Source organism: Pogona vitticeps, chromosome 1 (assembly GCF_051106095.1).
Source record: "Pogona vitticeps strain Pit_001003342236 chromosome 1, PviZW2.1, whole genome shotgun sequence".
NCBI classification, from domain to species: Eukaryota; Metazoa; Chordata; class Lepidosauria; order Squamata; family Agamidae; genus Pogona; species Pogona vitticeps.
The window spans coordinates 302,068,795-302,095,849 of record NC_135783.1 but is presented as its reverse complement, the minus strand read 5'-3'; the positions used below and the strand labels follow the sequence as shown (position 1 = coordinate 302,095,849).

At 43.3% G+C, this 27,055-nt stretch overlaps 2 protein-coding genes across 3 annotated transcripts in view; one reads left to right on the top strand and one right to left on the bottom strand.

Annotated features, from left to right (window-relative positions):
• Nucleotides 1-1,051: 1,051 nt before the first annotated feature.
• NDUFAF1 (NADH:ubiquinone oxidoreductase complex assembly factor 1) lies at nucleotides 1,052-19,498 on the bottom strand. Of its 2 annotated transcripts, XM_078391424.1 has the most exons (6): nucleotides 18,895-19,024; nucleotides 16,639-17,156; nucleotides 12,820-13,438; nucleotides 8,302-8,487; nucleotides 7,439-7,513; nucleotides 1,052-1,470 (listed from the first exon to the last, which is right to left on the bottom strand). In XM_078391424.1, the coding sequence occupies exons 3-6, from the start codon at nucleotides 13,327-13,329 to the stop codon at nucleotides 1,324-1,326; spliced, it is 918 nt and encodes a 305-aa protein (XP_078247550.1). In that variant the 5' UTR covers nucleotides 13,330-13,438; nucleotides 16,639-17,156; nucleotides 18,895-19,024; the 3' UTR covers nucleotides 1,052-1,323. The 2 variants fall into 2 exon arrangements, with proteins under 2 accessions (XP_078247550.1, XP_020649438.2); XM_020793779.3 differs by lacking the exon at nucleotides 16,639-17,156 and having other exon boundaries at nucleotides 18,895-19,498.
• A 28-nt stretch (nucleotides 19,499-19,526) lies between these two features.
• The window catches only part of RTF1 (RTF1 homolog, Paf1/RNA polymerase II complex component), a 46,879-nt gene continuing 39,350 nt past the window's right edge, over nucleotides 19,527-27,055 (top strand). Inside the window, exon 1 of the mRNA XM_020793749.3 lies at nucleotides 19,527-19,818. Coding sequence (XP_020649408.2) covers nucleotides 19,543-19,818 — 276 coding nt within the window. The 5' untranslated portion in view covers nucleotides 19,527-19,542. The remainder of the gene's footprint in view (nucleotides 19,819-27,055) is intronic.

Genomic DNA, 27,055 nt, shown 5'->3' with positions numbered 1-27,055 from the left:
CATGGCACAGTGATTAAATTGCAGTACTGCAGCCAAAACTCTGCTCATGACTGGCGTTCAATCCCAGGTACCCAGCTTGAGGTTCACTCAGCCTTCCAGGATCATTAAACGGAGTACAGTGGACCCTCTACTTACGGAATTAATCCGTATTGGAACGGTGGCTGCAGGTCGAAAAGTCTGTAGGTCAAGGCTCCATTGACCTACAATGCACTGAAAACTAATCCCGTAACCAGCCGTTTTTGTTCCATTTTGGTTTTTTTCTGGTCTGTAGGATGATTCTCTGGCTGCAAGTCGAACCTAAATTTTGCGGCCAGAGAAGTCTGTAACTCGAAAAGTCTGTAAGTGGAGCCGTCTGTAAATCGAGGGTCCACTGTACCCAGCTTGCTTGGAGGGGGGCACAATGTGTAGTCTGAATAATTAAATTGTAAACAACCCAGAAAGTGCTTTAAGTACAGTGGTGCCTCACAAGATGATTGCCTCACGGGACGATTAATCTGCAAGATGATGGGGTTTTGCAATCGCTGTTGCACTTCGCAAGACGGTTTTTCCTATGGATGATTTTTGCAAGACAATGTTTGGGTCTATGCTTTTCAAGACTTTTTTTTTAGACCAATGCTTCACAAGACGGTTTCCCCCCCATTGGAACGCATTAAATAGATTTCAATGCACTCCAATGGGGAATCGCGTTTCGCAAGACGATGTTTTCTATGGACGATTTTTGAAAGACAATTATTTTTTCCCCATTGGAACGCATTAAATAGATTTCAATGCATTCCAATGGGGAACTGTGTTTCGCAAGACAATGTTTTCACAAGACAGCGATTTTCGCGGAAAGAATTAACATTGTCTTGCGAGGCACCACTGTACTATGGTGCGGTATATAAGCAGCATCCTTTAAATATATATATATATTTTTAATTAAGATTTTTAAACAATTTAAATTAAAAAAATTAAACTTTAAATCAATTTGATTTTTAAAAAATCATTGATTTTTATCCACCCTTGTTGTTACATAAAGAAACAAAAAGTGTTAAGTTCTACAACACGAAAATCACCACAATCATCTTTAATGTGTGAAAGGCAAGCCAGTGTGTACATATACATAAACATGGTCATCTTTGTTATCTTCTGACATGTCTTTATTATACCTTAAAGCAGCTGAGCTAAACAGAGCCCCATCTCATAGGGAAGGGCTGTGCTAACCCGTTTTTGTAGGCTGAGACTTCAGTCCTCCTTCTGCTGTTTGAATTCTAGTTGATCATCTCACTCCTCCGTTGTGACAATAAATATACTGAGGCAGTAATTACACAGATACAATACATTCTACTTGGGATTCTTGGGATTCTTTTCATATAGCTCATAGGCACAATCCTCAGAATGTGCTCCATCTCTGATCAAACCAATGTAGTCAATCTCTAGCTGGAATGGACCATCTACTTTGTCAGCCAGAGTGAATCCTAAAGTGCTGATCTGTAAAACACAAAAACACATTATTTATTTTCTAATAAAGCTTACAAGTATTTTCTACAGCTGTAAGTATTACATTTTAAACTATTTGTATATTTTTGTTCAATTTAGCTCCATTTAGGAGAAGAGGCATCAATTACTGTAATTAGAGGGTGAAGAGGGCATGGCTGCTTTATGCATAATAAAAAATATATATTAAGGCTACAACCCCAATCCTTTAAGTGGAACTAAGCTCATTAAATTCAGTGGGCCTTATTCAGCCAGTCTCACCCTGTAATCCACTGTTTACATGGAAGAATTGCCTTATGCAAAAGAAAGCGACCTTCCATTGGTACAAGACATCTCAGGATCCAGAGTTATTTCCATATCAGTACTATCTCAAGAAACTGGAGATCATGGAATCCATCTTGGAAAATCAGGCTTCTTTGTGTGTGCCTAGGACAGTTGGCTCAGAATGTTGATGGTCAGTAAAATTTAGGAGCTTGCACGTGCAGCTTATCAGAAAGAGGCCTTCAAGACCAAGGCAGTTACTACACCAACTGAGAGATGATTTTAGATGTGGAGAAAGGAAGGAAAGAGAAAGTGCTCTGGTCTTCTTGAACATCTGAAGGAACTCAACTGGTGGACTACTTGGAAAGGTTGAGAACTGGTTGTTTAATGAACAAAAAGAAGCTAAAAATTAGTTAGCTTTCCATGATAATTAATTTTTTTCAGCCTATGTACCAAGCCAAATAAGAAATTATTTGAGTTTAAAAAAGAAAGCAGAAGGGGGAGATGAGGGGGGTGCAGAGTGTGTGGCAGCCTTTTGTTTAAAGAGTTGGGTGAGAAATTCCAAAGTGCTGGCTGAGGAGGGGTTTCAAGCCACACACTCCCTTCACAGGCTTTTTGCAGACTGGATCTATTTCCATCTAAGAAGCTAAACTTAGCCCCAACAATGGTCATGGAACTATGGGATCTTAATAAAAACATGTAATTTTTTAAAATTATCCACAAGGAATTTAGTGCATGGCCTGAAGAAGATGAATCATCAGTGAAAACTAGCTGTTGTTTGGTTGTTTTTAATGGTCTAATAAATAGTGCTGTTCCTGCATTTGTATTTTCTGGTGTATTCTCTTGATTGCCTTAAGCCTTATTTCAACTATATTTTTGATCCAACTGGTTTTTGAAAACTTTTGATTCTTTTTGCTTTATTATTTTCTCACTCTCTTTACAAAAATATGAAAACTGCTCCAAGCATCTGGGTTTTGGCCCAGAGGGTTTGTGAAACCAATTCCAGGTCTTGTCTTGATTATCTACCTGGATTTCACATACTTTTGTGGGCAGCTTTACCTTGCAAGACAGGGACGTGGTGGTGTTGCGAGTTAAACCACAGAAGCCTCTGTGCTGCAAGATTGGAAGACCAGCAGTAATAAGATCGAATCCATGTGACGGAGTTAGCTCCCATCACTTGTCCACCTCCTGCCAACCTAGCAGTTCAAAAGCATGTAAATGCGAGTAGACAAATAGATACCACCATGGTGGGAAGGTAACGGCATTCCGTGTCTAGTCATGCTGGCCACATGACTACGGAAACTGTCTACAAACACTAGCTCTACGGCTTGGAAATGGGGATGAGCACCACCCTAGAGTCAGACACGACTGGACTAAATGTCGAGGGGAACCTTTACCTACCTTGCAAGGTGGGCACAAATGGCTCTAAGTGGATTTTGGACTCCCTGAAAGCATTGCTAAGTCTAGGAAGATGGGTGTTCAAAGGCACAGGTACCAAGCTAGTTCTGTAGTCCTAACCATAACTCACTCCACTGGGTTCATCCATCTCAAGATAAACAGGGTAGTATGGCTAACTGGCTATAACAGGGCCCCCAGATCAAAGTGTTATTCTTACATTATCCATTACTCAAAGTCTTATCTTGCATTTATAACACTTTCTAACTCATTTCTAATTTTCCACTGCCACTAAACATTTTTGGTAAGAAGAGTGATTTATAACACTCCACATCCTTCTCCTTGAGACATTTGTTTGCACCTGATATTTCTGGAGAATACAAAAGATCCCGTAAGTCTAAAGTCTGCCTACACAGGCACTAGTAGGTCTTCTCTATCTGACATAGAAAACTGGGGAGTCCTTGAACAATTGTGAGGAACAGTCATGCCACACTGGATAACACCCATAGATAAACAGGAGCATGCCTTTTTGTACAAAGTTTAATGCTTCTGGGAGTTTACATACAATCTCCTGAGGGTAGCTCACTACCCACCGGAGAATGAAATCCCAGGGGAATAAAAGACCTCACAATTTGGCTAGGCTCAAAAGCCAGCCCTTATATGTGGCTGACACAAATGCTCCCTGCAATCCTTTGGCATATGTGAAGAAGCCAGTAGTGGGATAACTGGTTACTTAGAGAAAATATAAGAAAAAAGCTGATGTTTGTTTCTCTGAAGTTGTTTCAGCTTCAGGCTCCTGGACGAATAGAATCATAGAATCACGGAGTTGGAAGAGACCATAGGGGCCATCGAGTCCAACCCCTGCCATGTGGGAAATCCATCAAAGCACTCCCAACAGATGGCCATCCAGACTCTGCTTAAACACCTCCAAAGGAGGAGACTCCATCAGACTCCGAGGCAGCATCTTCCACTGCCAACTAGCTCTGACTGTCAGGAAGCTCTTCCTGAGATTCAAGTGGAATCTCTTTTCTTGTAGTTTGAAACCATTGCTCCTTGTCCTAGTGTCTGGAGCCGTGGAAAACAAACCTGTCCCTTCATCAACATGACATCCCTTCAAATATTTAAACATGGCTATCATGTCCCCTCTTAACCTTCTTTTTGTAAGGCTAAACAGTCCCAGCTCCCTAAGCCATTCCTCATAAGACATGGCTTCCAGAACTTTAACCATTTTGGTTGCCCTCCTCTAGACACGTTCCAGGTTGTCAACATCCTTCTTGAATTGAGGTGCCCAGAACTGGACACAATACTCCAGGTGAGGTCTTACCAAAGCAGAATAGAGTGGTACTATAATTTCCCTTGATCTAGACACTATAATCCTATTGATGCAACCAAGAATTGCATTGGCTTTCTTGGCAGCCGCATCACACTGCTGACTCATGTGTTAAGAGTATATCTGCTATACTTTGAAACTGCGTACACTTTACATAATGTCTTCCTTACATATTTTGCTTACATGATTTTACTTCGTATGTTCAAGACTTTAATTTACAATATAGTGACCTGTTCTATTACAAATATCTTGACATCTTCAGTTTGTGGTCTACCAAGACTCCTAGATCCCTTTCACAGGTACTGTTGTCTAGCCAGGAGTCTTCCCTCCTACATCTGTGCAATTAATTTTTTCTGCCTAGTTGTAGGATCTTACATTTCTCCCTGTTGAAATTCATTTTGTTAGTTTTGGCCCAGGACTCTGTCAAGGTCATTTTGAATTTTCATCCTGTCCTCTGGGGAATTAGCAACCCCTCCCAATTTGGTATCATCTGCAAATTTAATCAGCAGACTCTCTATTCCTTCATCCAACTCACTGATAAAAATGTTGAACAGCACAGGGCCCAGAGCAGAACCCTGAGGCACCCCACTAGTTAGCTCTCCCCAGGATGAAGAGAAGCCATTGGTGAGCACCCTTTGGGTTTGGTCAGTCAACCAATTACAAAGCCACTGAAGAGTAGCACTGTCAAACCCACATTTTATTAGCTTCCTTGCAAGGATATAATGGGGAACGTTGTCAAAGGCATTACTGAAACCAAGATATGCTACATCCACAGTGTTCCTTTAACAAATAAGCCTGAAACTCTATCAAAAAAAAGAGATCAGATTAGTCTGGCATGACTTGTTTTTGAGAAACCCGTGTTGACTTTTAGCGATGACAACATTGCTTTCTAAGTAATAACAAACTGTCTGTTTAATGATCTGCTCTAGAATTTTTCTGGGAATTGATGTCAGGCTGACTGGGCAATAATTATTTGGGTCTTCTTTCCCCCCTTTTTGAAGATAGGGACAACATTTGTCCTCCTCCGATCTGTGGGGACTTCTGTTCTCCAAGAATTCGCAAATATTATTGCCAATGGTTCTGAAATTACTTCTGCCAGTTCTTTTAATATCCCTGGATGTAATTCATCTGGTCTTGGAAACTTGAATTAATTTAGAGTAGCCAGGTATTCCTGTACTACTTCTCTACCTATCTCAATGCCCTTGGTCCATTTCAGTCCAGGTTTAGGCCGCATCATGGCATGGAGACAGCACTGGTCGCCCTGCAAGATGACTTCTTGAGGGAGGCTGACAGGGGCAGAAGGTCCTTGCTGATCCTCCTCAACCTTTCAGCGGCCTTTGATGTCATCAACCATGATATCCTCCTTGGGAGGCTCTCGGGGTTGGCGATCGGTGGTAACGCCTTGGCCTGGCTCCGATCCTTCCTGGAGGACCGTCCTCAGAGAGTTCACCTTGGGGAGATGTTGTCTGCTCTGTGGACTCTCAATTGTGGAGTCCCGCGGGGTCAATCATCTCCCCAGTGCTATTTAATATCTATATGAGGCTGCTGGGGAAGACCATCAGGAGTTTTGCAGCTTTGTGTCACCAATAAGCAGATGCCACTCAGCTCTACCTCTCCTTCCACTCTTCTGCAGTGGATACTCTTGCCTGGGATGTGGTGCCTGGATGGATGAGACACAACAGACCGAGGCTGAACCCAGACAAGACAGAAATCCTAAGGGTGGGGGCCCCTAGTGTCTGTGGTCTGGGTGCCTCCCTTTCTTTTGTAGGGGGGCACTCTTTCCATGAAGGATGAGGTTCGTAGCTTGGGCGTGCTTTTGGACCCATCTCTATCAAGGACATCTCAGATAGCGTCTGTGGTATAATCCCCTTATTTCCATCTAAAGTAGATTGCCCAGCTAGATCCCTATCTTGACACCAGGTCCCTCACCACGCTGGTCCATGCACTGGTAGTCTCGTGATTAGACTACTGTAATGCCCTCTACATGGGCCTACCCTTGGGACAGCTACAGAGACTGCAATGGGTCTGGAATACGGTGGCCAGACATCTGAGTGGGGCTAGAAAATACCAACATAGTTCCCCCATTCTGGCCGCCTTACAATGGCTACCCATTCGCTTCTGTACCAGTTTTAAGGTGATGGTATTAACCTATATGGCCCTAAACAGTTTGGGACCTCAATATCTGGTTGAACGCCTCCTCCCAGTTAGGCCTGCCCATCCTATAAGATTATCAAGGGCAGGATGTTTGAGAGTTCTGACCCTGAGAGAGGCCAGGAAAACATCCACTAGAAATTGGGCCTTCTCAGTGGTAGCACCACAACTATGGAACTCTCTTCCGCCCAAAGTCCGCCTGGCCCCTTCACTGGGCACATTCAAAAAGCTACTAAAAACCTGGCTATTTAGACAGGCCTTCCCTAAACAAAGAACACCCTGATACAATAGTGCCCGATAATATAACATCTATCATACTGCTATATGTTCCATGTTTTTATATTTTTCTATACTTTTAATTGTATATTTTGTACTGTAATTTTATGCTCACTGCACTTTATGACTTTTGATTTGCACCCCAATGTATTGATGTTTTCATTTGTTTTTTGCTACTTTCTTGTTTTGTGTTACTTGTTATAAACCGCCCAGAGTGGCCTTGGCTGCCAGATGGGCGGTGTGTGTGTGTGTGTGTTTATGTAAATGTAAATAAATAAATAAACAAAGTTCAGAGTGAGTTCCTTTTACACATACTGTATAGATAACTTGTATGTGTTTTGTCTTTTATAACAGGTACAGTAAAAGAGTGCCTTGAAAATCTAGTAATTCAGTGAGACAAGAAGTCTTTCTGCTGGATTTTCTAGAGAGGAGCAAGCCAGTAGGGTCATCACTGGGATAACATTTTTTGACGTATTTTCATGTACTGTTTTTGACTACCATTTAAATGATGTACTTTCAAAAAGCAGAATCAAGCGCAAGAACACATACCTTATCTACAAGGAGAGGATGTTGGTCATCCTGGATTCTACTACGGACTGAATAAAAGAACTTAGAAAATGGAATCTGTCAGTAAAAAGGTACAGAATAGTTAGAAGCAAGCACATTTAGACACCTGGCTGCAAATGTCTTTATATAAATACCACAGAGTAGTTTTACTTTCTGATCTGCATTATTCTTTCAATTGATTGCACCTAAATACCCAATTATGTCAAGGACAGTTATATGTTTTGAGAAAATAAATTATGTATGTATCCTTAAGTTAAGAGGAAGCTAAAGTGATGGATCAGTAAATCTGCCTATAAGAAAACATTTTCTACTGCAGACAAATGGCAATCAACAGTAATAAATTACATATTAATATTCAACATAGCAATACTAGGTACTGTACTTGCATTTACTAGTACTGGAAAATGTTTCAATCAATTTTTATATTACCAAAAAATACAAAAAGCCAATAACAAACAGTTTTGTACACACTTTGCCCCCACTCAAGAGAGGAAAATACCCTGATGCTACTTCATGTCCACATTAAGCAGTATCTTAAAATGCAGCCATAGCAGTTCTGAGTGTACACAACACATCTCCTTTCTCCTTCAGATTTAGAAAGTGTTCTGCTTATATACTGCCTCACAGTGCTTAAAGCACTCTCTGGGCAGTTTACAATTTAATTATGAAGGCTGCACGTTGCCCTGGAAAGATGCAACAATGTGTATGTACATACTCTATATGAACTTATTAATCAAGCAGCAGCCTCCAACTCTATGACATAAAATAAGTAACATAACATTGATTTTAAAAATCATGCCTATCATACATTGTTCAGAGTATTATGAAAATATGCATTACTTTACCCTGATTTCCTCCCAATATGGGCCTCCTCGTGTGAACATGAAGTAATTATAGAGGATATCTTTAGTATGAGAGAAATATGGGTTGGTATATATGTTTATCATCCAGGGTCTACCATCACCACGAACACGCAGGTGCAGGCTATTGAAATTTGTCCAATCATAAGGTCTGTCCCGATTAAAGGAACCCTGTCAAAAAATAATAATGTTCTCAGTATTTTATCTGTTATTACCTTTAGCTGAAAAGCTTCTCCCTGACTTGAATATTGCTACTGAATTTTTAAATTTTAATGTTTTACTGTCTCATAAGTTATAACTAGAGATGGGAGTATTCATATACGAAAAGCCCCACACAGCTGGAGTTAATGAGGGTCCGTCCATTCATGCATCTGCCATTGGCGCCGGGCCTGCTCTTCCTTCCAATTGCTCCGGAGTTCCCGGTCGGCTAGCCACTCCTGGCAGAAGAAGGGAAGACGAGTCTCCCTGCAGGCCTGACGACCAGGCGCTCTGGAGCAATTGGAAGGAAGAGTGGGGCCATTGGATGTGTGAGTGGACAGTCACATGTCCTGGGGCCGGACCCTTGTTAACTTCAGCTGCGCATGGATATTCATATTTGTACCCACATCTCTAGTTATAAACTATATCCTTTAGGCCTGATCCATAACTTTCTCACCCTATACAAATTCCAATGCTCATTATACCAACCCCAAACCTAACTATTTCTCCTGCCCAAAAATTATGCTAATGTTGTGTTACACTGAAGTTTCATGGGGAGGAACAGCAGTTCTGTGACTCCAGCTGCCATTTCCATTTATGGCATAGATGCCTGTCCTGGTAGAACTGGCGGCTGTAGATCATCTCCAAAGCAGATGGTTTATTCCACTGTATACAGATTCGAATTATTTTACAATAGGTGGGGAAGATGGTCAACAGTGACTGAACATACAGTGGCATTATGAACACGGAGACTTGCAGAGTGCGGGCGGCATACAAGTCAAATTATGAATGAATGAATGAATGAATGAATGAATGAATGAATGAGATATCTAGTGTGGTCCCTAACCTTTTCCCAACTGCGGACTGGTTGGGAGGGCATGTTGTGCTTGCGGGGTGTGTGTGTCTCGCGCTTGCGGGGGGCGTATCATGCTTGCAGGGGGCGCATGTCATACTTGTAGGGGGGCAGGAGATCTTTGTCCACAGCCTGGTCCTGCCTAGGCCATGGAGCACTGCCGGATGGCGGACCAGGGGTTGGGGACTCCTGGTCTAGTGGACAGAGTAATGACTAGGAATCAGGAGACTTGGGTTTGAATCTCTGCTCAGCCATGGAAATTCACTGAGGATGTGGAATTGGTAAAACCACTCAAATATCGCACTTGCCTTGAAAGTCCTGTTAGAGTTGCTATAGGGTGGTTCTGACTTGATGGCACATAAGCACAACAATATATGAACATGATTCCATCTGTTTACTTCATGTCATATAAAAAGCAGAAAATAATTACTAGCCGAAAAATCACTGAGAGAAGAATGTAGCTGAAATCCTGTTCCATAATTTATGCTGTGTAACTTTTTTGCAAATGAAACACCCCAGGTTTCTCCCGTGGAATCTATTTCATCATAATTGGGGATGCAGGATGTGAAGGGGAAGTCTTTAACTGACAAAATTGCAAACACCTGGATGACTTCACCAAACTTCAGAAATGAAATAACTCTTCCTTACTTTTTGGAAAACCAAAATATGTTTGCTTATGTGCAAAGATTCCAATCATATGCTATATATACAGGACTTAATAAGAACACAGAAACAGAATACAAATTAATTTTGCTTTGTTAAATAAAGAGTGGGTTTGAGAGAAATGTACCCAAAATTGAAGTTAAATTATTTTATTTAGAAAGTTTCCTCCCTCTTCACCCTCAGAATTTAAATTCTAAATATCATAATTCAGTTTTGTTAAGCGATTTGTTAGCCAGCCACATTTTGTATAAAGTTTGGGTCTAGTATGGGATGTGAGTGGTGCTGTGGGTTACAGTGGAGTCTCAACTTACGGTTGGCTCCACTTACAAATTTTTTGAGATCCGTACTTCTCTGGCCACAAAGATTTACTTCGACTTGCGGCTGGAGAATCGACTTACAGACCAGAAGAGGGAGGTGGGAAAAGCGCCTAATTCAAATTCGGCGCTTTCCCCACCTCCCCCTTCCAGTCCATAGGCCGCGGATCTGCCTCCGGATGCCTTCCAGGGCTTCTCTGCCACCATGGGAGGAATCTTGGAGGCCCCCCCACTGCCGATAGTGCCTCCGAAGCATGCTTCCCATGGTGGCAACAGCGGCGGCAGCAGGGTGGGGGGACCTCCGGATGCCATTCATAAAGTGTTGTGTTAAGATAGATGCATGATTCAAGTTTCATATTCCTGCTATCTTTTAATATCTAACTTATTTTGTATATTTTATGTAATGTTTTTATCCTTGTATTTTTGGGTCTTTGACCGTACAATAAATTCAAGTCAAGTCATGGCTTCTCCTACTGGAAGGCATCCGGAGGTCCCCTACTGCCGCTTCTGGGAGCCCGGCAGTGGTGGTGGGGACTTCCGGATGCCTTCCGGAGGTCCCCCGCCGCGGCCGCCGGGCGCTGCACTGCGCCAGGCGATCCCAGTCAGCTCCCAGCAGCGGCACGGGAACTTCCGGAGGCCTTCCCAGCCGCCATGGGAGGCCTCTTGGAGGTCCCCCGCCGCCGCCAATTGTGCCTCTGAAGCACGATCAGCCGTGGCGGGGTCCTCCAAGATGTCTCCCATGGTGGCTGGGAAGGCCTCCGGAGGTTCCCGTCCCAACGCAGGCTTTCTCGGGCAGTAGACCAGGCCTACTGGGGGAAGCCCTCCCCTGGTAGGCCCGGTCTACTCCCTGGGAAAGCCTGTGGAGTAAATCAGGCCTACTGGGGGAAGCCTTCCCCTTGTAGGCCCAGTCCAGCCAGGGAAAGCCTGCGTTGGCGGGGAACTTCTGAGAGGCCTCCGGCAGTAGCGCCGAAGCCCTCAGAGTCCTCCAGCAGCAGCTATGACTGTGGCAGGGGAGCTCCAGGAGGCCTCTGAAAGCGGCAATGGCAGCGTTGGGGGACCCCTGGAAAACTACGAAAAGGTAAGGTTAATTTTTAAAAATGTATTTTAATTTTATGTGGGGGTGTTTCTTGGGCAGTTTACTGATTAATTGGTTTTCAATGCATTCCTATGAGGAATGCATTTTCGACTTGAGGACTTTTCGACCTACGGACCCCGTTCCAATACGGATTAATTCCGTAGGTCGAGACCTCACTGTAAATTGCTAAGCTACTGGGCGTTTGATCGAAAGTCAGCAGTATGAAACCATACGATGAAGTGAATTCTTGTTGCTTGTCTGAGTTCCTTGCCAACCTAGCAGTTCGAAAGCATACAAATGTGAGTAGATGAACAGGTACCACCTCAGCTGGAATGTAACAGTGTTCCATGTCTAGTCATGCCAGCCACATGACAATGGAAAGTGTCTATAGACAAACACTGACTCTTCAGCTTACCAGCTGGGATGAGCACCGGCCCCTAGAGTCGGACATGACTGGACTTAATTATCAAGGAGGATCTTTACCTTTTACCTTGGGCCTAGTCACATCTCATTTTTAGGCATTCCTTCAAAGAGATGTTTCACTATGACATTATTTCAAGAATATGACAATGCATCTTTTGCTCACCAATTCTGCAGATACTGTAGAGAATATAAAAATTTGTGCAAAGATTGTCATTTGCAATCCTTGACAGTACATCCCTGTACATATATACAAGGAAATAATTCCAAGAAAATATGTGAAATCCAAATAATAAAAGTAGACTAACACGTGTTTAAGAAGACTCTGCTCTCTATCTCACTCCACAGAACTGTTCTTGAAAATCTGCTCACACTCAGTAGGGAATGGGGGTGGAGGAGAGGGAATCCCTCTCATTCTGCTAATGGAAGCTACTCTTGTTAATGTGAGTGATCAACTGGATACAACTCAGTGGACCAGATCCTCATGCATAGGTATGCAAATAGTGTAACTTTTAGAGACAAATTGTCCCAAATTAAGAAATCACCATACAACTCAGTATACAACTCACAACATCTATGATGAGCTCGTCCCTTGAAGCCAGGGTAGATAAAAATCAAAATGACTTAAATCATTAATTAAATTTTTAAAAATGATTTTTAAAAAAAATCATTAAAAATCCAATTCTTAAAAATTTAAATCAATTTGATTTAAATCAAGTCCACCTTCCTTGGGGCAATTTGCTTTCAAAGGTTACAGTTTGTGTTATCCCAGTGTAACTTGGTAATAGAATTTTAGTCAATATATTCAGAAATGCAGCATTATTGGTCTGCATATTTAAAAAGCTAATCCAAGGGAAAACAATGCTGTATAAAAATTATATAGAAAGCAGTTTTATTACTAAGAGCTAGAATTAATTTCTGGCATAAATATTAACTTTAATTTTTAAAAAAAGAGTATTACAAAAGCTCACTATACTTACCAGTCGTGGTTTTGTTTTCATGGCACAATAGCCACTATATTTTGTCTCTCCATCACGTGGTACAGTAGTATCGATGGTCCCATATAGCACAGCAGACTGATTATTTTTTCCTAGTTTTAGATAGACTTCACTTTTCCCTCCAATTTCAGCATCAGAAGAGATCACCCATTGTTTCAAGTCTTCTTCACTACGAAACTGCCAGACCACCCTTGTCTGTTCCGTAAGATACTCTGACAATGTAAGTCCATCAACTCCTCTTAAATGATCAACTATTTCCTTTTTTAGACGTCGCGAATGTTCCTTGATCACTTCCACTCCCTTTTTTAAGTCAATGTGAATGTTCTTCCATGGTGGAGTATTGTCAGGTGCTGTTCCTGGTCTCCTGTAGCTGCTGTACCACCTTGGATTGTAATCTTCAATAAAAGGTCTAAGCAACAAACACAGGCCATTTGGACCATGACTTTTATTTAGAGGGCCAACAGCATCCAGCACCCTGAGAAATAAAGCCATACCAACAGTAATAAAACCAGAGTCTTCTGTGATGAACAGCTTTTCACAAACTTCTTATCCAAAGAGGAATAATGCTGTCTATTTCTGATTAATGATATTTTTCCTCCATCTGTAACAGAAAACAAAATAGGTATTTGAAATAAACCTGTTTCAATAATTTGTTTTTCCAACTTTACTGAGATTTTGCACATACTTTTAATTTGATCTATGCAAAGTAAATTCCTGCCTAACAGCTACAATTATATCACATACACGCCACCTGATCTCACAGTTCTTAAAAATAATGAGTAGGTGCCACTAAAGTTACTACTTACAGTTGTGTTTCTTTTGCCACTTTGCAACTCACAATGAAGAGCAGAACTGCATGTACAGATGTAAATACACACACTTGGCACCATACGTTTTTTCATTCCACAATTAGCCACTCATAAGGGCACTTACCCCTCTTCAGAGGTAAATGACAAACTGAAAAACCTAACCTGCTGTATGTGAATTAATAATCCCCATGCCCCATGGACAACAAAAATATAACACATAATGTTATGCTATATAGCTAGTAGGTGCTAAATAAAACAAAGCTTGAACTCTCTTTTAAAAACAAAAAATAACTAAACTGAAAATGTGGTACTCTGAAGTCAACATTAGAAGACAAGACTCACTGGAAAAGACAATAATGCTGGAAAAAAATGTGAAGACAGCAAGAAAAAAAGGAAGCCCAAATATGAGATGGTCTGATGTGACAAAGCAACCAAAGCTTTGAGTTTGCAAGACAAGTGCAGGGCTCTTAGTCAAGGTTCCCTCTAAGCTGTGCATGTGCAATTCCACCTCCCTCCTTTCTTCCTCCTCTGTGCAGCGATTATGTTCAACCCCCTCTTTGGATCATGATAGAATCCTGTGCGGCGGCGGGGGGGGGGGGGGGCAGAGTCACATGTGCATGCAGGGGTTGAGTTGTGTGTGAAAAACAGAGCCCTGCCCAGCGGGGGCTGAAAATTAGTGGTATTAGTGACAGGAGCTTAAGGTGGCCACTACTTCATAGGATTCGTGTAAGTCAGAAGCAACTTGGAAACACATAACAACATGAACAGCAACAAGAAGATAGCTATTAGAAGCATCATTGAGTTATTCTGAACACCAAATACTATGGCTAAATCTTAAGCACTAGGATAAACTATTTAGAAAAGTAACATTCTGAAACTTTCTGGCAAGCATTTTAGTGCCAGTACTTGTAAAAGAACTGGCACTAAAATCTGAAGATGAGATAAAGAGGATTGTACTCTTAGGTACTAACTAACACCTTTCATCACGTCCAGATAGTGACTGAAAGGAATAGGATGGTGTTTTCTCACTGGCAGAGAGAAGTAACATACCCGCATGCTTCATCTGTACATAGGCAGGAAAGCTGCCAAAGGTGGGAATTGGATGAAAACCCTAAAATGCAGCATTCCCTTGTTAGAAGTTGGCTTTGACCCACAATCTTCAAAGTCATGACATTCCCCAAAGAACCCAACTGAGCCCAACAGCTATGCCAGCCCTGGATGTGATGTACCCAATCCTTTGCCTCCTACTGTTGTCATCAAGAGCAATCTGTAAATGCATGCATCTGCCAGGCAAAAGAACCTGGCAATACTCTACCACCACTTACCCTGGAGCATGCAAGCCCACAAGGGTGCGAGTGACAATGAAGATAACATCTACTGACTTCAGTCAGGATTACTCTGGTAAATCACTACGTAGTAACCCAGAAATAATATTTTAAAAGCCACATCAGCAGGTCTACCAGTTTGTCAAGTTTTTCTGTAAAGGTGAACAAAAACACCAGATACAACATGGGTTATGGAAGAGCTCAGACTGGATTTATACAAGCCCAGAAAAATATGAAATAGTGCATTACTGTGCAGTTAATCCAGACTGCCACTGGTCTTAGTATAAGATTCTTCACCACACTTACAGCGTTTTAAGAAAATAATCTATAGCAAGAAGACGGGAAAAAGAAGCAAATAAAAGACTTCCAGCTTGGAGGGAAGACAAAAGAGGGCCTTCTTTGTTGCAGCTCCCAGACTGGAACTCCCTCTCACGGGAAGCCAAGCCGGCTCCCATTTTTGTTGTCCTTCCACAAGCAGACAAAGACCTTTCTCTTTAGTCAGGATTATTGTGCACTGTTGCTTTTAAATGTGTTCTAGTATTGATTTTATTTGCAATTTTTAATATAATATAATGTAGTATAATATAATATAATGTAGATTGTTTTTATTATTATTATATTATTATTATTATTTATTGTATTTATACCCCGCCTATCTAGTCATTTCGACCACTCTAGGCGGCTTTTTTGTTTTTGTTTTCACTGTACAGTATGGGCTTTTATCTTTTAACTGTATTGGCTTTTATCCTCACTAGACGCTCTAGCCTCTCTAGTATTATGATCACACGCAGTTATCATAGTGCTGATTGTGATACTTATCACTTCCTGGTGTGTAAGAGTAAAACTGTGAACAAAGAGATTGTATCACACGAAAAAGGAAGGAAGGCCACGTATTGATATCAGCAAGACTCACAATCCAAGAAAAGTGGAAGAATTTGCCCAAGGGCTTGAGGAAACCCTTCCAGGCCCAGCTGATGCAAATGCACCTGAACAATGGTGCATTATAAACAGAAAGCTGTTTATAATACCGCCTTGTCCACATTTGGCAAGACCCAAAAGACGGCAGACTGGTTTGAAGCCCATTCGAAGGAGCTGATGCCAGCCATCGAGGATAAGAGAAGAGCTCTAGCAGCATACAAAGCCTGTCCTAGTGAGTACAAATTGCAGGCTCTTCAAGTTGCTTGTAGCAAAGTCCAACACGCTGCCAGGAGATGTTCTAATAATTATTGGCTTCAGTTCTGTGCTCAGATACAGATAGCAGGGAAACAGGCAGCATCAAGGGAATGTATGACAGCATCAAGCAGGCTTTAGGTCCAATACAAAAGAAATTGGCTCCTTTAAAGTCTGCTACAGGCGTGATCATCCACGACAGAACACAGCAGATGGAACACTGGGTGCAGCACTACTCTGAACTATATTCCAGAGAGAATGTAGTAACCGAAGAAGCGTTAAATAACATTGAGTGCCTGCCTGTCTTGGAAGAGTTGGACAGCGAACCAACTTTAGCAGAAATAAAAGTGGACCTGGATTCCCTTGCCTCCGGCAAGGCACCTGGGAAGGATAAGAAATCTTTGATGGAGGGAAGGTGGAGTACCACAAGACATGAAAGATGCAAACATTGTCACATTGTATAAGAACAAAGGAGACAGGGCGACTGCAATACCTACAGTGGCATCTCTCTTCTCAGTGTTGTAGGGAAGCTGCTTGTCTGTGTTGTGTTGAAGAGGCTCCAGGTTCTTGAAGACAGTCTATCCAGAATCACAGTGTGGATTTCGAGCTAATGGAGCCACCACTGACATGATGTTTTCCCTCAGTTGCAGGAGAAATGTAGGGAACAACAACAACCACTCTTTGTGGCCTTCATAGATCTTACAAAGGTCTTTGATCTGGTTAGCAGGGATGGACTTTTTAAAATCCTTCCCAAGACTGGATCCCCACCTCGACTCCTTAACATCATCAGGTCCTTTCAGGAGGAAATGAAGGGCACTGTAGTTTTTGATGGCTTAACATCAGATCCCTTTGACATCCGAAGCGGAGTGAAACAGGGCTGTGTCCTCAGCTGAAATGCATGTAGGACTTCCTCTTCGCCGATGATACAGCCATTGTTGCCCATTCTGCTGAAGACCTCCAAGAACTCATGAATCGTTTTAGCAAGGCCTGCCAAGACTCTGGATTGACAATCAGCCTGAATAAAACACAAGTCATGGGTAAGGGCCTGGAATCAGCTCCCTCTATTACCCTCTCCACACAAGAATTGGAGGTTATTTATGACTTTGTGTACATTGGCTCAACGATCTCTGACACTCTCTCCCTAGATGTTGCGTTGGATAAACGCACTGGCAAAGCAGCTACCATGTTCTTTAGACTCACAAAGAGAGTATGGCTTAATATGAAGCTGATGACACATACCAAGATCCAGGTCTATAGACCTGTACTGCAGTGAGCCCTGGACCCTTTGTGCATGGCAGGAGAGGAAGCTGAACACATTCTATGTGCGTTGTCTCCGACGCACTTTTGGTATCACCTGGCAGGGCAAAGTTCTAAATAGAGTAGTCCTAGTCCCATTTGTTGGGAAAGTGTGAAGGCAAGAGTAGAAGGGGACAACAGAGGATGAGATGGATGGACAGTGTCATCGAAGCTACCAAGGGAAAACTCTGGAGCAGATTATAAAACAGTCACTCTGCACGTGCCTTGAAAACAATGCAGTAATAACTAGAATCCAACATGGATTTGTCAAAAACAAATCCTGCAAGATGTATCTTATAACATTTCTGATTGGGTAACCTCTCTTGTAGACAGTGGAAATGCTCTACATGCAATGTATCTTGACCTCAGCAAAGCCTTCAGAAACGTGCCCCATGATATTCTGATTTGCAAACTAGGTGTGGGCTGGATAAAGTAACTATCAGGTGGATGGATACACAGTTGGTTACAGAATTGTACTCAGAGAGTGTTATCAATGGCTTATTCTCAAACTGGGAGGAGGTAACAAGTGGGGTAACAGAAGGCTCAGTCTTGGGCCCTCCCTGTGCTCATCCACATTTTTATTAATGACTTGGACAAGGAAATGCTTATCAAATTTGCAAAACAACACAAAAGTGGGTGGAATATCTAATACCCTGGAATATAGGAACAAAATTCAAAATATCTCAATAGGCTTGAATACCTGGCTGAAAACAACAGAATGAAATTTACCAAGGATGTCAACAAACTGGAACAAGTTGAACGGAGGGTAACAAGGGTGACCAGGGGACCGGAAACCAGGTCCTATGAGGAAAGACTGAAAGAAGTGGGCAAGTTTAGCCTTGAGGGGGAAAAAGACTGGGATAGGTATGATTGCACTTTTCAAATACTTGATTGCTTGTCATATAGAGGAGGGGCAGGATCTGTTCTTGATCCGAGAGTGCAGGACATGTAATAATGGGCTCAAACTACAGGAATATCAGGAAAAAAAATCCTAACTGTCAGAGCACCAGGGCAGTGCAACCAATCACCTCAAGAGGTGGTGAGTGCTCCAACGCCTGAGGCATTCATGAGAAAACTGGACAACCATCTATCAGATCTCCTTCTATTTGGATTCTTGCATTAAGCAGTGGGCGGCCTTATAGGCCCCTTTCAACGCTATTATTCTATAATTCGACAATTTAAAATAGAAGCTTCAAAAGTTTCTCCACTTCAAGTGCTCTTCAAAGTGCTCTCTCTTTTACGAAAACACTATTTTTTTCGAGCCCTTTATAGAAAAACGCCGCGCGGTTACGAACCCGTGTGCTAATAAGTAAGACGGCTTGCCATGGGCAGTTAAATAACGAACGAACAAACGAGCGGCTGAGCTCCAAGATGCCCCTCGTCTTTTCACAGTTTCAAAGCAAGTCCCCTTCCCAAATAGCTTCCGCTGGCCTCCCCCGCCCCCACGCACGACTTACCTGCCACAAGGTTTCCTCCGCCAGCTAGTAAACGACAAGGCGCCCGGCGGTCATCAAGCAGGTACGCCACGCAGTTTTCCTCCGCCAGGAAACAAAGGCTACGCGCCAAAGGTTCCGCACTGAAGACGGCGGCCTTTTCCCCCTGGAGTTCCCAGAACCGTTGCTCCTTTTCTGCCAACGGTGAATTCTTCGCACTTGAACGCCCTTTAAATGATTTTTAAAAAAAACACCGAAAAGGGAGTTGGGCCGTTGTGGCCCTCACGAACGCACAACTCCTCGTAACGGAACGGCGTGTGAGAGAGAGCATACGTTTCTAGAGGATTCCGAAGCCGTTACGGGCCTTCCGTTAACCGTTGTTGGAAAGAGGCCATGCTCAAACAATGCTTCCACAGTACGCATTATAGATCTTATGTTCCTCCTGACCACAAAACACCAGCGAGCCACTTTTATTTCTCCAGGTGAAAACACCCCCCCTCCCCGATACAGAAGCGAGGGGGGGGATAACGTTTCTATCTGGGACCAGACTTGACCGTTACCACTCTCCCCCGCCAGCTTCTCCCAGGCAGCGCTCCTCCCGCTCTGACCACGCCCGCGTTCTACGCCACCGTTGTGGCCACGCCCCCCAGCAGGCGGGGCGGCGCACGGCGCATGCTCGGTGCCCTTTGTGTCCCGGGCTGGTTGGCTGGCGGGCGGCTGGCTCGGCAAAGGCCCGGCCGATCAGGGGGAGCGAGAGTACGGTCGCCGGGGCCCGCTCTGAAGACGAGGAGGAGGAGGAGGAGAGAGGAGGAGGAAGAGGTGGAAGAACAAGGAGAAGAGTTGAGAGGCAGCGGCGGGCGCAGCTCCGCCATGGTGAAGAAGCGGAAGGGCCGGGTCCTCATTGACTCCGACAGCGAGGACAGCGCCAGTGAGGAGAACCTGTACCAGGTGGGTCGAGCCGCCGCCGCCGCCGAGCTGGGCCCGGAGCGCTCCATCCCCCGCCTCAGACGGGCTCGCTCTTCCCGCATGCCCAAGGGAGACTCCCTCGCCTCGTTTGCGTCGCCCCCTTTTCTGGGCTTGTGGGGAAGGGGGAGCGGAGCGCCCTGTCGCCTCAGGGAGGAGGAGGAGAGGAGCGCGGCGTCTTTCTTGTGTGAGGAGGGGAAGGTCTCCAGACAAGAAATGTGGTCGAAGAGATGAAGGGGCAGCGGAGTAGCGCGAACTTGCCCTCCTTGGCAGCTTGGTTTAGGGAACTTGAGAAGTCTTGTGGGGGGGGCGACGGGGTGGAGGAAAGCAGGCTTGGTCGGGATGGGTCTACGAGACTCCATCCGTAGCAGGTGGCAGCCTGGACGAGCCAAGATGTGTGTTGTGTCTGTGAACTGTAATGGGGTGCAGAGCCACCTGAATTAAGCCTCCTTTGAATCCTGGATTCAACACTTAATGGTTTTTCATGGGTATTTTTGACAGCAGGAGTAGCTAGGCTAGTAGAGTTTGGAACATTTGAAATAAGTAATTCTGCGTTGTTATTTTTTCCATTGAGAGAATCCCTACATGGGATGCTTGATAATAAGAGCATAAGAAATAGTGTCTTGTTAGGGCAGCTTAAGGGTTGCACTAAGTGGGAGTGACTTGATGACATAGCAACAACATGTGGATCAGCCCAAAGAGCTGTTCACCTTTCTGCCCCTACAGTGACCATATCACATACCTATGGGAAGCCCATCAAAGTGGCATCAAGACAATAGCACTCTCCTCTGTTTCACAGAAGATGGTACAGAGGTGTGCAGTCTTTGATAGTGGAGCAAATACAAGGCCATCGTGACTGGTATACAGTGATGGCCTTATTTTTCCATGACAGCTACACATTGGAAAGGACTGCCTTTGCTCTGTAGCCAGGTGCATGGAGAACACTGTGTGAGGTCTTTCTCTTTCTTGCGCTGAATGATTGGTCAAAAGGTCTCCCAGGCTAAGTCCTCAGGTCTATACAACTTATGTCAGTAATGCTTTCTTTAGCCAACATTAACCCTCACTGTGTATGTGGTGTATTTGGAGTTTTATTGCCTCCCCCCCCCCCCATTGGATTACCGTTGTACTACTGAGCACTCTTCAAATCTCTCTTGGTATTTCACAGGATACAGTAATTAGTGCCAGATTTTGAATGCCAAGGTGTGTGCTCCTAAGATGCTTTTTCCCCCTCTGGTACCCAAGCCTTTAATGTGCTCGAGTATCTGTTTGCCTTCATAGATACAAGGTGCACTGATAGTGACAAGCAAGCCAGTTCTGCCCTTCTAGGGCAATAGAGCAAGTAGCAAGTGGAATAAATTTTTCTTCCTAAAAGCAAGCAGATTACAAAGGGTAAGGACATCCAAGAAGGAGTTCTTCAGACTTTGTGTTTTCTAGAAGAGCGTTGTAAGGTCCCATTTTGATATGTACTCAGATTGTGGAGGCCATCAAACACTGCTGGACTTTTGAACTCTTTAATGTCCTTTGATGTCTTTTCTGTTCTTTTGTTACTATTTGTGTCATTTCCATATTATGGAGATCCAATGAATTACTGAACTCTGAAAGATCCAATAGCAGTGGTCAAACCTTGTTTTAGGCAAAGGCTGTTGCTTCCATTATTGAGTTAATCTATCTCATAGCCAGTCCTCTTTTTCTGCTGCCTTAAACTTTTATTAGCATCATTATCTCCTTGTTTACCATTTTAGTATGGTATTGGTTTGGTTCTTTTTAATATTTGTGTTTTAATTATGTAAGCCAACTTGAGTCCTTTTAAGGAGAAAGGTGGGGTAAAAATACTTTAAATACATAATAAATCTCATCCAGTGCCTGTGGTCTTCTCATGTTCTTTCCAAAGTACAGTACAGTAGTTTCAATTTAGTTGTTTTGGCTTTTAGAAAGAGTTTGGCTATACAGTAGTATCGCAATACCCACTGGGTTCCAAGTCCCCTCCGTGGATACTGAAAATCATAGGTAATAGCAATCTCTATAAAAAAAGCATTTTCACATGCATTACCACACCTGGTCACTAGAGGACAACTGAGACCATGCTCTGTATTCTTCACTAAGTATTCATAGCACAGTCTCTGGTTCCTTCTACTGGCCTGTTCTGTTAATACATGTGAAAATAGTTTTTTCTGGATTAAAAAAAAGCATTTTTAGTATTTTCAGATTGTGGATAAGTGAAACCATGGATATTGATCCCATGGATATGCAGGTCCTACTGTATTTTGTCTAGCATGTACTTGCTTGTCTTTGTAATTGTCTGTTATATTTGTAAAGCAGTCTTCTACCGCTACATTTCAAATGAATATATTTTTTACGTTATTAGCTTTCTTCATTGTCCATCCATTTATATATATATATATTTTGGTGCCCTATTTATTTATTTATTTATTTATTTATTTATTTATTTATTTATTTATTTATTTATTTATTTATTTATTTATTTATTTATTTATTTATTTGATTTATATCCCGCTCATCTGGTAAATCTATACCACTCTGAGCGGCTAGAAAATAGTGCTTGGCAAACTATTCTCGATCTCCAGTTCCTGATTTTTCCTGTCAAACAGATGAAGTTAAGGATGGTGATATGGGCAATAGCTTGCTATGTTCTCACATAAGGCCTTGTGATCATGTGTACTGATTTGGATGTATAGTATAGTCTCCTAGGTTCTTACAAGCCATAAAGGAGGTACTTTCCTGCTATCTCCTAGTCAGAAAGTGTTTCAGATTATTGTAAGTTAATTAAGAAAGTGGTGCATCTATCCATTTACAAACAAAGTAATTTTTTTTCAAGTTTCCAGAATTATGGCAATAGCCACAGATGCCCTGTGATCCCAAATATGGAGGAAGGTGAGGTAAACACATTTTATATAAGTGAATAATAAATAGATATATTCCAGTGGCTCTGGTCTTCTCATGTCATTTCCAAAGTATGATCATCTAAGTTTAGTCATTTTGACTTTTAGAAAGAGTTTGGCTATATTTGTCTAGCATGTACTTGCTTATCTTTGCAATGGTTCATAATATCTGTAAAGATGTTTTCTAGCACGACTTTTCAAATGAGCTGATTTCCCCCCCCCCATTAACTTTCCTCACTGTCCCACCAGTTACTCCATTTGATGAACACCTTGTACAGAATTGTGTAGGATTTATGTATATAACATATGCTCTATGTCCTAATGGTGGCCTATTCTGTTGCTTAGCTCTCATTACATTGTGTTTCCCAAAAGCGATCAATAATCTTCTATCTGGATTTTCTGTCTTTAGTTTCAATAATCTATCCACACCCAGAGAGTTTCTGCTTGCACATCTGAAAGATTAACAAACTAAAGTTAGGATTGGTTGTTGTGGGTTTTTCGGGTTCTTTAGCCATATTCTGAAAGTTGTTCTTCCTGATGTTTCGCCAGTGTCTGTGGCCGGCATCTTCAGAGGACTGGAGTAGGAACTCTGTCCATGCTCTGTTGCTATTTGTTGCTGCAGTAGTGAGTTTTAATATAACTTAAATTTTAAAGTCAGATTAAGGTGTTAGGTGCCATATTTGTACCAGTGATGCACTATTTTAGTTGTAATGACCAAATCAGGGCATATAAGTAGGTTCCTTGCATTGATATTGAGTGCCCTTCCTTTACTGAATCCAGCTTGAACATCAGACATTTTTGGGCTCCTGGGGGATTGGGGTATATATTGAATATTTCTGGTTTTCGGGCCACTGTTTTGTTTTCCATATTTATTGACCTGTTCCTGTCAGAATTTTGACAGCTTTAGTCTGTGTGGCTTGAAATAGTTATATTAATATTCTATCTACCCCTGATTATTCATTTCATTCTCATATTTTCAGAGCAGCTTTCACTTCACTTTCTAGAACTGCAGGTTCTTCATCACAGGATTCCTCTTCTGTATAGTGTGAGGGTCCCTTTGTTTTCGCCTCCCCCGACCCCAATAAAACAGGAGACGCCTTAGTACCAAACAACTTGTCTTCATTTATTAACTGGGGAAAGGGTATAGAAATGTCTATTAAGCTGGGGATAAAGTTCTCCTGAGGGAGCAATGGCTCAATCAGGGGCACCCAATCTTCGTCGAACGGATTACTTGACTTCGAAGCCCATGGACCGGCCTGAACCCATGAGGGTTCTTCGGGATCGAAGTCATCTGGATCTGGTATCAATAGTGGGGTGGCCTCTTCATACCCTGCATATCCCCAGGGTACATGGTTCTCCGTCCTTGAGTCGCCCCAGGGTCCTGGTAGCAACCCAGTTTCCTCAATTCCTCCAGATGCCATCGCCTCTTTTCTTCTCTCTCTTTCTCCACTCTCTTCTTCTCCTCAGCCAACTTACGTCGCCACTCCCTGGTCTCTCTTTCTCCCCAGTAAGAGGGGCGTACTACCATTTCTCTCCTTCTCTTCTCTTCAGCCTCCCTCCTAGTGAGACGCACCTGTTCCCACTGGCCGGTCCAAGAGTCTTGGATGGACACCCATTCCCATCCACCCTCGTCCACGTCACACCGGCTACTGACTTCCCCTGCCGCTCCCTCCTCTGGCTCCTTCCAACCTCTTCCCGCCCAAACCTGAGGAGTCTGGGTCCCTATACTTAACCCCTTCATGCCCCGTTCTAAATCAACGGTATCCACTGCCTGGTGTAACATCCGGGGTGGAAATGGCTTGGGTGCTGTCTGGGTGCCCACGGAGGCTCTAGGGCGAGACGGCACTCCCAACATCACCTCACGACCCGGGGAGCGGGTATCACATATAGGCTTTCAGTATACTGATTCCGCCTTCTCTTTCTTTTATACTGACCAAAAAGTGTGCTTCTCTGTTGGTGATTCAGCATTCCTAATCTAAAGTGTAGGCTTAAATTTCCCTTTGATTTCTTGGATCTTCTAGAAGAGATCTGTCATTTTCCCCTTTTGTTGTTCTCTATTTATTTGCAGTGGTTATTGTAATAGTTCTTTTTGTCTCTATGTGATAGTCGCTGACAAACTGTGTTCAGGGTTCTGACCCTGTTTCTGACATCTTTTTGTCTGTCCTTTACAGTGTTAAGTGTTTTTTCCATCATATATTCTTTTTACTTTATTAATGAAATGTCATGAAGAAAAACTAGGTTCTCTGCAGGACTTCTGCAGGAGTATTCATCAAGCTGCATATTACAGAGGTGGTAGTGTTGCACTTACAGCAGAAACATACTAGTTCCAAATATCATGGTGTTCTAGACCACTGGTTCTTAATCTTGGATTTCTCAGGAATTTTGGACTGCAACTCCCAGAAGCCTTCACCACCAGCTGTGCTGACTGGGGTTTCTGGGAGTTGCAGTTCAAAAGCATCTGAGTAACAAAGGTTAAGAACCACTGTTCTAGACTACACCCTCTGGTGAAATATGAAACCTGTTGTCTCTGAACAGATTCTGCAGCACCCATGGTGGAACTTGCTTTAAGTAGAGAAACTTGACATCATATCTAGCCATGATTTAGTTGTGCTTAATTGTACCTACTGTTATTCAACATCTATATAAATGACTTAAATAAAAGATTATTTAATACAGTATTGTATTCAATATTAGGCTATTGGATCCAGTTGGCTTCCAAGATGCAGTTGTAAGGTTTACTGGCTGAGTTAGTTGGCATTCCTGTCAAAGCTCTGGTGGACATATGGCATACTGCCGCCACCAGGGCAGTTGACATGATCACACCTAAACACCCCCTGCTTCGCCAAACACGTCCAGCTGCTTGCTATAACCAGCAACTATGCGTGATGAAGCAGCATAGGAGAAGGCTAGAGAGCATTTGGAGATGGGACCTGAGGGAAGCTAAAAGCCGCAAAAACAGCATCTGACATCTACTTGGCTAAAGTGAAGGCTATAAGACGATCTTACTTTGCCTCCCGGATAAGCAAAGCTCGTGACCATCAAGCCAAACTTTTTTGTATTGTGTGCGATTTATCCCAGATTGGTCACATGGACAGGCCTCCCAGTAATATCTCTCGTGACCAATTTGCGGCCTTCTTTGAAAACAAAGTGGAGACCATCTGCCAGGACCTGGATCTCTCTTCTTTACCGGTAGATCAAGCCGAGGCATCTACTGCTCCGCCTTGCCCAGAGAACCTAACACAATTTCAGCCTGTGATGTCAGTTGAGGTCGACAGGGTGCTTGACTGCTGTAGGGCCACCATTTCTTCAGTAGATCTTTGCCCGGCCTGGTTGCTGAAAGCCCAGAGTGGGCTACTGCCATTATCAGTGGGTTTTTCCTGGAGGACAGACTGCACCTTACTCTCAAGGAGACACTCATTAGACCAATACGAAAAAAGCCCAACTTGGCGGTCGGTGGATGACATAAAGAATTATAGACCCGTCACCAACATGTCTTTTATGAGCAAGCTGGTGGAGAGAGTGGTGGCTGATCAGCTTCAGGCACTTCTGGAAGAGACCAGTACCCTTGATCCATTCCAGTCAGGGTTCAGGCCATGTCATGGTATGGAAACGGCATTGGTCACCCTGAAAAATGACCTTTTGAGGCAGGCTGACAAGCTCATAATGTCCTTGTTAGTCCTTCTTGACCTACCAGCAACATTTGATACTGTCAACCACAGTATTCTCCTAGGGAGGCTCTCCGGGTTGGGGATTGGAGGTTTGGCTCTGGCCTGGCTCTGGCCTTCCTGGAGGACCGTCCTCAGAGAGTGCAGCTTGGGGAGATGCTGTCCACTCAGTGGACTCTCAGTTGTGAAGTCCCGCAGGGTTCAATCATCTCTTCAGTGCTATTTAATATCTGCATGAGGCCACTGGGGGAGATCATCAGGGGTTTTGGAGCTTCGTGTCATCAATATCCGGGTGAAACTCAGCTCTATCTCTCCTTCCAACCTTCTGCATTGGATGCTGTCCCGTCTCTTGAGCTCTGCCTGGATGCCGTGCTGCGGTGGACGAGGGATAATAGACTGAGGCTTACAAGATGGAAATCCTGCAGGTTGGGCCCCTAGTGTCTGTGGTCTGGGTGCTTCCCTTTCTTTTGTGGGTGTGTGTCACTCTTTCCATGAAGGATTGCCCATACTCTTGGACGCAGCAGTATCAGTGGACTCTCAGATAGCAACTGTGGTCTGCACCACCTATTTCCATCTAAGGCAGATCGCTCAGCTGTGTCCCTACCTTGACATCGGATTCCCTCACCATGCTAGCCCATGCACTGGTAGTCTCGAGAT

Bases quoted from the DNA above. Each gene is read 5' to 3' on its own strand.
- NDUFAF1 (XM_020793779.3), bottom strand. From the start codon at position 13,329: ATGGCTTTATTTCTCAGGGTGCTGGATGCTGTTGGCCCTCTAAATAAA. The intron at 8,488-12,819 runs GTAAGTATAGTG...ATTTTTTGACAG, and splicing joins TGAAAACAAAACCACGACTG to GGTTCCTTTAATCGGGACAG. The intron at 7,514-8,301 runs GTAAAGTAATGC...TTTTACTGACAG, and splicing joins CATATTGGGAGGAAATCAGG to ATTCCATTTTCTAAGTTCTT.